This window comes from Chiloscyllium plagiosum, unplaced genomic scaffold (genome assembly GCF_037043375.1).
Source record: "Chiloscyllium plagiosum isolate Xiang-an unplaced genomic scaffold, Cpla_swu_hap1 HiC_scaffold_10, whole genome shotgun sequence".
In the NCBI taxonomy this organism is placed as follows: domain Eukaryota; kingdom Metazoa; phylum Chordata; class Chondrichthyes; order Orectolobiformes; family Hemiscylliidae; genus Chiloscyllium; species Chiloscyllium plagiosum.
The window spans coordinates 50,428,523-50,440,687 of record NW_028270148.1 but is presented as its reverse complement, the minus strand read 5'-3'; the positions used below and the strand labels follow the sequence as shown (position 1 = coordinate 50,440,687).

General features: G+C 40.4%; 1 protein-coding gene across 4 annotated transcripts in view; it reads left to right on the top strand.

Moving 5' to 3' along the window:
- The window catches only part of cenpf (centromere protein F), a 106,647-nt gene that overhangs the window by 87,565 nt on the left and 6,917 nt on the right, over positions 1–12,165 (top strand). For all 4 annotated transcript variants that reach the window (XM_043695815.2, XM_087991327.1, XM_087991328.1 and 1 more), the window contains 3 exons: positions 3,050–3,202; positions 3,626–3,799; positions 10,838–10,975. In XM_043695815.2, the coding sequence (XP_043551750.2) occupies positions 3,050–3,202; positions 3,626–3,799; positions 10,838–10,975 (465 nt within the window). The remainder of the gene's footprint in view (positions 1–3,049; positions 3,203–3,625; positions 3,800–10,837; positions 10,976–12,165) is intronic.

The following is a 12,165-nucleotide window of genomic DNA, read 5'->3' as shown; positions in this document are numbered from 1 at the left end:
GCAGTTGAGAGTCAACCACATTGCTGTGGGTCTGAAGTCACCTGGAGGTCAGACCAGGTTAAAACTGCAGTTTCGGCCCTAAAGGACATTAGTGAACCAGATGGGTTTTTCTGGCATTTGACAACAGTTTAGACTCTTATTGATTTTCTCATTTAGATTTTCTTATTGAATTCAGATTATGTCATAGTCCATGCAGGATTTGAAACCAGGTCTCCAGAACCTTATCTGATCTCTGGATTAATAATATAGTTGTAATACCACTAGGCCATTACTTCCCTGTAATGTCACCTTTTCCTAAACTGGGGGTGTAGGGGCTGTTATACTGGCAGCAGCCACAGCCTGTGATATGATGCTGCCAAATTCTGGTGTTGCTCTGTTTGGCTGGTGGCCGGGACAGTCTCAACATGGGTCTTAAATCCAATAAAAAGACCAACAGCAAGTAATTTACAGCCCAATTTCTTGAAGATCTAATGGGTTTTCCTATGGTGAACATTCTCTTAATTATAGATTGCAGGTTTCCTTCCTCGAAACTTATCTGCTTTTGTACTTTGTCTGAAAATGGGAGAGTACCACCTTGGATTTTAAACCTGTATTGAAAAAGAGAATGAGGTGTGGCAATAGAATTTTAAGGAAGAAGTCATTGGAATTGCTAGCAGAGTGGTTTTGCTACCATATCAAAAGTCCAGTGGTCCAGACTAATGATTGGGCGAATTGAATTCAAACCCTACCGTGGGTTTTGCTTCAATTAGAAAGGAACCTGGAATTTTAAAAGTAGTACCAGTAATAGTGCGCACATAACTACAGGACTTCCCTAAAAAGATATGTTATATCCTATACTAGGAAAGGAAAGCCACCTTTTGTGATCTGGTCAGAATGTGACTTCAGACCTACTGCACTTTGGTTGGCTTTAAACTGCCCTTTGAAGTGGTATAGCAAGTCACCCATTTACAGGCATATGGGGACGGGTAATAAATGCTGACTTTACCAGGAATGTTGTCCCAAATGTCTCTTTTCGTTTTGGGGCACATTTGTTGCATTGTGCAGTTCTTTGCTGTATCTCCATACATGTATGCATCTCAAAGGGAACACTGGTCACACACAGCCTATTTGTTCCAGAATGAGATAAGAGGTCCTTGCAGCCTAAAGGGAAGATTAACATAATATCATAATGAATAAAAACTTTGAGAGAAGGCTTGATTTTTTTTCTACCAATGATAGATGGTGTTTTGTCAAGTGCAGAAGGCCATTTCTTGTTCCTTGGCTTAATATTTAGTATTTCTTGATTTTTGTATACTTCATACAAAATTTCCAGTTTTTGGCTTTGGTTTTTTTTAAATGTAGGTGGCAAAATAGTGCTGTCACTGATTTCATAAACATCAGGTAAACATGACAGTGTAAATACTGTAAATGTATCTATATAAGACATGCCAGAGAATTCCTAGAGGCCTGGCGCTCCAACCACAACGCCATAAACAAACACACAGATCGAGATACCGTCTATCAACCCCTCAGAAAACGAACAGGAAATGACATCACCACAAACCTCAGGAACCCCATCCAGGACAAACATATAAATAGAAAGCAGGAGACAACAGCTTCACTTCACTTGGATGTCGCCACTGATGATGTTACCTAGCCAGGTAATGAAACGTCTGGATATCAAACCTACAGCTCAGCGAGCAAACCTACTCCCTATGTATCTATATACCTGGTTACACATAAGGATCTTTGAACGGCTACCAGACTATATTCCGAGATAAAGTAATTTAATAATGGTGAAAGAGTTGGTGTTCATCATTATTCAATGTTGGTCTTCAGATATATGCAATTCAACACGAAAATCCAAAAGCTGCTGTCAAGTGATTGCCTGCTCCTGTATGTTGTTGGAGCATTCAGTACAATTTTTTTTTACAAATCACTGAAAGGATGAGGACTTCCCTTTTCCTGTGTAATGTTATTGTTAAAGTCTGAAAAAGGTAGTGATTTGCTAATAATATGCAACTGTATATTTAATAGCATACATATTCGTAACTATTATTGAACAACCACTTGGCCCATTGAAAATTAATTTTATATTTGTGTACTATCAATAATATAAGTGTATTAATAATGGATGAATTTGTAGGGGAAAATATTCCTTTCATGCCGTTTGAAAAATTGGTTGGCACCTCGCTGACTTCAAATCTGGCTTCCCTGTAGTGTAATACTGCTTGGTGGTGACCTTAATGACATGAGAATTTATCATCTTGAGAGTGCAGGGATGTCCCTGCTAGCCATGGAGTTTTACCAGAAGAGGTAGTATTCCCCCTTCCTACCCGCTGTTAGACTGGCTGATTGTTCCCCAGGTGCATACTTCACAGCCACAGAGGTGGAATGAGGTTTTGAAGTGGTCACTTTCCCACCCATGGTCATATGGGAGACGGGTCAAGCATGTGTAGCAAGGTTATGCGTTGACCGGCTGCTTTATTTTATGTAAATTCATTCTTAAACTTCATATATGCTGGTGACGGAACATAAAATATTTCCCAGTATTTCAGCTTCCAATGTGTATTTTTGCTTTCTGTAAACATCATTGAGAGGGCATTACAAATGAATTTTACTGTCAGCTTTATTATCTATGAGAATTTCCATGTGGTTGACTATTCACGCTATTTAATTGATGTCCGTATCACCTGGAGCTGTCCCTGACTTGGCATTACATTTGTATTAGTGATGGAAATATGAATTCGTAATGCCTAAAGTCAAAGACGTATTCAGTTTTAAGTGAACTTCTAGTACTTACTCCAGTGGTCACTACTGTGTCCTGGCACTGCTGGAACTAGAGAGTCTCTAGCCAACTAGCTAATGTATTTCACTAATGTGGCTGCAAAATCTGGACCACTGTTATCAAATGTGTCTTAAAGCAATTATGTTTATATTATAAATGAAACTTTTTTTTCCACAGTAACTTTTGATATTGTCACATTAAATGCATGACAAGATATTGGCACTTGGTAAAATGATCAAACAACTGTAATGTTTAGTAATCAATAAAATGGCTATCTTTCAGGTAAATGATCGGACAGAAAATAATCGTAAACTGCAGGATGACTTAACTATAGCCAATGAAAAGATTCTGAAAATGCAGCAGGAATATGATGTGGAGAAGAATTTGATTTCTGCACAACTTGAAGAGTTTAGAAGTCAGACAGAAAGTTTTAAGGTTCAGTATCATAAAATTCCAGCAAAAATCAAAGTTTTCACCAATGTGATAAAGTATAAGTTTGGATTTTTTTTAGTGCAAGCAATTTGGTATTTATCTATAAAACTGTGACCAAAGTAAATATTTACGAAAAAACAGCAGTATTGATTGTAGGAATGGGTTTTGTAAAGTTAAAAAAGACACTATTTTTACGATAACTTAGCCACCTACACTTCCTGGTATTAAGAAATTAGTTGTGACTGCAGTCTTGAATCTAACCAGAACAGCATTTCTTTTTTTTTGTAATGGAGGCAAATGGAGGCTAATTATTCATTGATTCCTTGAAAAGTCAGTAAAAGATTCAATACAAGAATGAAAAAATAGTAATAGAAGTAATATTTTAGATGTGTTTGTCTCCATTTTAAAAATTGCCTTTAATTTTAGTTGCAGCTAGAAATTTCTCAATCAGAAAAAAACAAGTTAGAAAAGGATGTTGGATATTTTCAAAATGAACTTCAGATCACTGATGTCCTCAAGAAGGATCTAGATGAACATAAACACAGATTAAAGTGCATCCAGGAAGAGCATCAAGCTGTGCTTAAAGGTTTACAAGATCAGGTAATATACTGTACCTAACCGGGACTGATAACAGATTCATCCAGCACTAAGACAAAAATTAAATAATTAGTTTTGTGTGTAGAATTGGGAATCTTGCAGAATACACGGATTGACATTAACCAGGTTTCACATAATATGGTGAATTAACTTTAGAATGTAATGACTGTTGCATGACAAAAGGAACTGGTAAAGGCCTAGTACATGTAATGTGATGAATGGCCGGTTATTTGTGTCTTTAGTTATGTTTAATATGATCTCAAGCATAATACAAATTCCTTTTATATGCAAATATTTGCACTACTCTCCTCTAATATGACAGTCAACATTATGAAACCTTTTTCTCTTTCTTATTGCCCTCTGACTATTCCAATATTTAATTGCTCTGTTTTCAAGCACCCAGATGTGTACGTTGCCTGTCATGCTTCAATTGTAGCAGTCTCAGTTCAGAGACAGAGGTTGGTGAGTTTAAAATCAGTTTAGAGGAGTACATAATCCATCTTTGCACCTCGGCAGAGGGTGGAATGAACGCTTTAATTTTGGAGGGGCCATATTTTTGAAGAGATGTCACATCAAGGTCCATTGGCTGAGTATGCAGAGATAAACAATAGTTGGAATTATTTGCAGAAGTGTATGCAAGCTTTCCCTGTTTCCTTGTCACTATTTATCCATCACAATTTTGCAGCAGAGAGTGGTGAGACCTGGGCGGAAGTGAAGTCAGAGCGCAGAGGCTGTTAGGAAGGTGGGTGAGTGTTATTTAAGTAGGTGTGTTCTAGGCCCCAGGTCCACAGACTTGCAACAAACTTGGGGGTCGAGGGAAGTTTCTGTTGAGAAAAGAGCGAGTCTTTGGCTCAGGAGTCTTCGACAAAGAAATTGAGAGAAGTGATTATGCCACAGTTGAAGAGGGTGAAGACATGACTGCCAAGCTGATTCAGTGTACTGCGTGCATGATGTGGGAGGTCAGGGACTCTGGTGTAGCTGGCTCGTATAACTGTGGAAAATGTGTACATGTTCAGTTTCTGACAGAGCATATTGCAGCACTGAAGAAAGTAGATGACTTCAGGCTCATCTGAGAGAACGAGATCTTTCTGGACAGGACCTTCGGCGAGGTTTTTACACCGAGCATACCAGGAGAGAGTAGAAGGGAGAAGACGATGAGGAAGGCAGAGATGAGACAAGTGCAAGAGACCCTGGGGGAAGTACCTGTCAGGAACAGGTTGAATCTCTTGGAAACTGTAGAGACAGGCGTCACTGCCAGTCCGAGAGGCGGTCAGGTCTGCCATTCAGAAATCGACGTGGAGGCAGAGCCAAGGAGTCAGACATCACACAGAGCCGTGGTAATAGGGGACTCCATAGTGAGAGGGACTTAAAGGGGTTTCTGCGGCAACACGCGGAATTCGAGGATGGTGTGTTGCCTTCCTGGTGCCAGGATTAAGGACATCGCAGACAGAGTGCAGGAAATCCTCAAGGGCGAAGGTGAAGAGCCAGATGTGGTGGTGCATGTCGGCACAAATGACGTTGGGAAGAAGAGGAGGGGTATTCTACAGCGGGACTTCGGAGAACACGGAAGAAGGCTGTAAAGCAGGACATCCAGGGTGGTTATCTCCGGTTTGCTTCCAGTTTCTCGGGCTGGAGTGGACAGGAACAGGAAAATAATGGACTTTAATGTATGGCTGGGGAACTGGTGCGGGAAGCAAAGATTTAAATTCTTGGATCACTGGGTTATGTTTAGCGGTAAGGATAAATTATACAAGAGGGACAGGTTGCACCTTAATAGGTGGGGGACCAACATTCTGGCAGGTAGGTTTGCCACTGCAACACTGCTGCATTTAAACTAAATGGCGGGGGGGGGGGGGGGGGGAACAAACTGGAAGTTTAAGAAGGAAGTTAAAGGGAAAGTTAGAACAAGAGAAGTCAAGAAAGACAACGGAATCAATGGAGCAGAAAACTCAAAAAAGGATCATGCCGTAAGGTCAAGTGAAATAGGGATTGATAGGAAGTGTGAGGGGAGTAACAAATTAAAAATATTATATATGAATGCACGAAGCATTAGAAATAAGGTGGATGAGCTTGAGGCTCATTTGGAAATTGGCAGTTATGTTGTTGTGGGGATAACTGAGACGTAGCTTCAAGTGGACAGGGCCTGGGAAATGATTATTTAAGGCTATACGTGTTTTCGTAAGGTGGGTGGCCCTGTTGGTAAGGAATGATATTCAGTCACTTGCGCGGGGGGACCTAGAATCAGGGGATGTAGAGTCTGTATGGATAGAGCTGAGAAATTCTAAGGGTAGAAAGACCCTAATAGGAGTTATCTACAGGCCCCCAAACAGTAGCCTGGATGTAGTGTGTAAGTTGAATAAGGAGCTGAAATTGGCCTGTTGCAAAGATATTACTACAGTTGTTATGGGGGATTTCAGCATGCAGTTGGACTGGGAGAATCAGGATGGTACTGAACCCCAAGAAAGGGAGTTTGTGGAGTGCCTCCGAGATGGATTCTTAGGCTCCAGCACCAGCTGTTCTATCAGGGAGAAAGCAATTCTGGATCTGGTGTTGTGCATCGAACCGGATTTGATCAGGGACCTCGAAGTAAAGGAGCCATTGGGAGATAGTGACCACAATACAATAAGCTTTAATCGGCAGTTTGAAAGGGAGAGGGTAGAATCTGAAGTGACATTATTTTAGTTGAATAAGGGGAACTATGGTGCTATGAGGGAGGAGCTGGCCAAAGTTCAATGGTGCAATACCCTAGCAGGGATGGCAGTGGAACAACAATGGCAGGTATTTCTGGGTATAATGCAGAAGATGCAGGATCAGTTCATTCCAAAAAGAAGAAAGATCCTAAGGGGAGGCAGGGGTGGCCGTGGCTGACGAGGGAAGTTAAGAGCTGAAAATGTGTTGCTGGAAAAGCGCAAGAGGTCAGGCAGCATCCAAGGAACAGGAGAATCGACGTTTTGGGCATAAGTCCTTCTTCAGGAATGAGGAAAGTAAGAAGGGCTTATGCCTGAAAAGTCGATTCTCCTGTTCCTTGGATGCTGCCTGACCTGTTGCGCTTTTCCAGCAACACATTTTCAGCTCTGATCTCCAGCATCTGCAGCCCTCACTTTCTCCCCAAGGGAAGTTAAGGACCATATAAAGACAAAAGGGAAAAAGTATAACATAGCAAAGATGAGTGGGAAATTGGAGGACTGGGAAACTTTTAAAGAACATCAGAGGATAACTAAAAAGGTAATACGCAAAGAAAAAATAAGGTACGAAGGTAAACTGGCCAAAAATATAAAGGAGGATAGTAAAGGCTTTTTTAGGTATGTGAAAAGGAAAAAAATGGTTAAGACTAAAATTGGGCCCTTGAAGACCGAAACGGGTGAATTTATTACAGGGAACAAAGAAATGGCAGAAGAGTTGAATTGGTACTTTGCTCGTGTCTTCCTCAGTGAAGACAGATCTAATCTCCCAGATGTAATAATGGCTGAAGGACCTGAACTGAAGGGAATTTATATTAGGCAGGAAATGGTGTTGGAGAGACTGTTGGGTCTGAAGTCTGATAAGTCCCCGGGACCTGATGGTCTGCATCCCAGGGTACTGAAGGAGGTGGCTCTAGAAATCGTGGATGCATTGGTGATCATTTTCCAATGTTCTATAGATTCAGGATCAGTTCCTGTGGATTGGAGAGTGGCTAATGTTGTCCTACTTTTTAAGAAAGGAGGGAGAGAGAAAACAGAATTATAGACCAGTTAGTCTGACCTCAGTGGTGGGAAAAATGCTGGAGTCAATTATAAAGGATGAAATTACGACACATCTGGATAGCAGTAACAAGATAGGTCAGAGTCAGCATGAATTTATGAAGGGGAACTCATGCTTGACTAATCTTCTGGAATTTTTTGAGGATGTAACTCTGAAGATGGACAAGGGCGATCCAGTGGATGTAGTATACCTGGACTTTCAGAAAGCCTTTGATAAAGTCCCACATAGGAGGTTAGTGAGCAAAATTAGGGCACATGGTATTAGGCGCAAAATACTGACATGGATTGAAAATTGGTTGGCTGACAGGAAACAAAGAGTAGTGATAAACTGTTCTCTTTCGGAATGGCAGGCAGTGACCAGTGGTGTGCCGCAGGGATCAGTGCTGGGACCGCAGCTTTTACAATGTACATTAATGATATAGATGAAGGTATTAAAAGTAATATTAGCAAATTTGCTGATGATACAAAGCTGGGTGGCAGGGTGAAATGTGAGGAGGATGTTAGGAGATTACAGGGTGACCTGGACAGGCTAGGTGAGTGGACAAATGCAAGGCAGATGCAGTTTAATGTGGATAAATGTATGGTTATACACTTTGGTGGAAAGAACAGGAAGGCAGATTACTACCTAAATGGAGTCAAGTTAGGTAAAGGGGTAATACAACGAGACCTAGGTGTTCTTGTACATCAGTCAATGAAAGCAAGCATCAGGTACAGCAGGCAGTAAAGAAAGCTAATAGTATGCTGGCCTTCATAACAAGAGAAATTGAGTATAGAAGCAAAGAGGTCCTTCTGCAGCTGTATAAGACCCTGGTGAGACCGCACCTGGAATATTGTGAGCAGTTTTGGTCTCCAAATTTGAGGAAAGACATTCTGGCTACTGGGGGAGTGCAGCGTAGGTTCACGAGGTCAATTCCCTGAATGGCAGGACTACCTTACACTGAAAGATTGGAGCGACTGGGCTTGTATACGCTTGAGTTTAGAAGTCTGAGAGGGGATCTGATTGAGATGTATAAGATTATTAAAGGAATGGACACTCTGGATGCAGGAAACATGTTTCTGCTGATGGGTGAGTCCCGAACCAAAGGACACAGTTTAAAAACAAGGGGTAGGCCACTCAGAACAGTGTTGAGGAAAAACTTCTTCACCCAGAGAGTGGTGGGTGTATGGAATGCTCTGCCCAGAAGGCTGTGGAGGCCAAGTCTCTGGATACTTTCAAGAAAGAGTTGGATAGAGGTCTTAAGGATAGTGGAATCAAGGCTATGGGGATAAATCAGGAACAGGATACTGATTGAGGATGATCAGCCATGATCATACTGAATGGTGGTGCTGGTTCGAAGGGCAGAATGGCCTACTCCTGCATCTATTGTCTATTGTCTGTTCTACAATATTGCTAAAATTGAGTACCTAATTGTGCATCTTATTGCTGTTGCAGGTACTTGCTGTGTGATTGTGGGAAGTAATTAACCTTTAACCTAGATCTGAATTTGCATATTGCTTGTTCTGGTTGGCAGGTCCTGGCAATAACTGCACATAGACATGCAATTTTGATGGTTTCCCAGAGTGAAGCTATGTTTCTTGTTCTTTGATAGAAAAGTAAGCTTTTCCACATGGATGATGTATATTTTGGGTCTTTGATGTTTTTAGGACTTAAGCAGAATGTTAATGAGATTGAGTGGAAAGGTACAAAAAACATTTTTAAGTCATGGCCCAAAGAAAGGGATCTTTGTTAAATAACACATTGAAGGGTTTGTTAAACAAGAATGTTCACAGTTGATTGATTATCAAAATTAAATCACTATAACAATTGTTGCATTGATTACATTAAGTTTGTAATGGATTGGATTCTCAATTAAGATTAGTGCCCAAATTCAAAACTTTGAGGTATTAATCATGAGTCAAGCCATTTCTCAACAAAAAGAATCTGCATCCTGCCAGACAATACTACCCACATTATTTTCATCACAGGGGAGGTTGGCTGGAGTCAGGAACTCCGCCTCATAAAGCAAACCTGAGGAAGAAATGGAGGTGGACAAATGCCAATGCTGTCAGGTTAGAAGACCTCCCTCAGTCCCCTGTAACATCTGTCCAACTTGGTAGCTGAGTGTCAAGCTACCAACCTTGCTTCCCCTGCCATCCTCTCCATAACACTCAACCACATCCTCTCACCCATATCCATCACTTTCATGGCCATTCCCTCTGCATCCATTATATATAACCTTTGAGCCCTGCAGTACTATTGGAAAATCTTTGTGATGCTCTTAAACTCTCAAAACAAAATCATTCAGTCATCTGTGGTGGTAAAACTAACAACCATTTCAAGACAAAGATTCCTACAAAGTAGACCTAAACCTATAAGCTGAATAAAATTGCATTTCCCTTAAGAGCTGTGACAACAACCCCTCATCGGCTGAATCCATTTCTGACATTTAGAACCTATCCGAGCACTCATATAGAATTGCATAGCCCATCTGTATAAACAAAACTTATGGAGCTGAATACACTCAGGCTTTCAAATTCAATGACAGTGTTGAACCATGTCGTCAAAGTATAAACTAGGTGAAACAGATGACTAAGCTGACAATGAAAAAGCTCAGTCAGCTGCTAACAGTTTAAAGCAGAAGCAGAGATGTCAGAGCTGTCAAGTAACGGAAACTTTAAATTACAAGGAACAATTGATACAGTCACATCTGAATAACAGTACTGTCCAATGCACTTTATATATTAGATAATGTAATGTAAAGTATTGGAACATTTTTCTACTCTCATCACGAAGGTCAGATTAATGGTCAGTTTTAAGAGCATCATCAATTGCTGCATTCTAAACAGATTCAACATACAGAATTATGACATGTGAAATTAGTAATACCGTTGAAACTTACTTGTTAAAAGATACCCTGTACCAGACCAAATATCCTTTACAGTTCACAAATTCTCTGAGCTGCCATGACTATATCTTAAAAAGCTGGCTTGACTTTCATTAAAATTCAGGGTTTGAAATGCCCACATTTGCATTGGAGCTGCCGAGGTCAGGAATGCTATGTGTAGGCTTTATTCCTGTACCCTTACCCTGTGTGGCTAAAAATTGTGGATGTGGGCAGAGACCATGAAATGGGTCCTGACTGTCATTTTTAAAGCTCACCAATATCCGTTCCAAATTGGACAGAATCATGAAAATTTTGTTATAAGTAACTTTTTTTTTTGCTTTTACTTTATCAGTGTTTATTTCAGAGAATTTTGTTCGTATTTACCCCAAAGACGAATACTTCCTTACTAATTATAAATACTCCATTTAATTTGTTAGCACGATGTTCAAATGCAGCTGGATGAAAAAAGATTGGCTGGAATGCAGAAACAGCTAACTGAACAAGAAATAGAAATGAACAACCTAAAAGCTGCAAAAGAAGAAATAAATGTTACCTTAAAAGATGCCATCTGCAAGGTAAAACTTAAGTGAAGTCTGGATAGCAGCTTATTTCTACACTTAAGACTTCTATTGATGTAAACAGACCACAGACAAGTGTTCAAATAGTTCAGGGTTTTAATGCTATACAAATCTGACAGGCATACCTTTAGTTTAATGTGCATGCTGCCCAATAAAAACATTGTACAATAGTCTAACTCAAGGGTATGATTTGACCTGGATATTCTCGTTGGAAGTATGCACCTGTTCAGTAAACAGGAACAGAAAAGAAACACAAAATAGTTTAATTTTAATGTTTGCAATTGTAAAGAGCAGAAAGTATTATCAGATTTACTAGATGATTAGAATGATATGTAATAGTACAAAGGAGTGAAAATGCTACCTACTACAAATAACAGAATTGTCCTGCTTTATCAAAATATTTTTCCCCAGTTCCATTCTGTTTTGAAGCCTATAGAGGGTCACATTTGCAGTGATTTTTAAAAATAAAAATCTGACCGCCCGTCTCTTTCTCTAGCTTTCCTCTGTTCACAATTACTGGAAAAGGCTTATACTAAATAATCCTTCCTAGTGCCCACGATCATGCATATTCTAATATAGTGAATGTGACATGTTTACAAACAAGCACTCGGGCTAATTAATTGTTTGCAATCTCTGGGCAACGAACTGAAAAGCTTAGCACATTGCAAATGACACTAACACAGGCAGCATCGAGGACAGTGAGGAAGGTTATTAGAAATTGCAGCAGAACCTTGATCAGCTGGGGAAGTGGGCTGAGAAATGGCAAATGGAGTTTAATGTATATAAGTGTAAGGTGCATTTTGGAAAGTCAAATCAAGGTAGGAGTTTCATGGTGAGAGGTAGGTCCTTCGGGAATGTAGTGGAACAGAAGGACCTTGGCGTTCAGGTGCATGGTTCTTTGAAAGTGGAGTCACGGATAGACAAGGTAGTGAAGAAGATGGAAATGTGTTGCTGGAAAAGTGCAGCAGGTCAGGCAGCATCTAGGGAACAGGAGAATCGACGTTTCGGGAATTAGCCCTTCTTCAGGAATGGCTGAAGAAGGGCTAATGCCCGAAACGTCGATTCTCCTGTTCCCTAGATGCTGCCTGACCTGCTGCGCTTTTCCAGCAACACATTTCCATCTCTGATCTCCAGCATCTGCAGACCTCACTTTTTCCTCAAAGGTAGTGAAGAAGGCTTTTGGCATA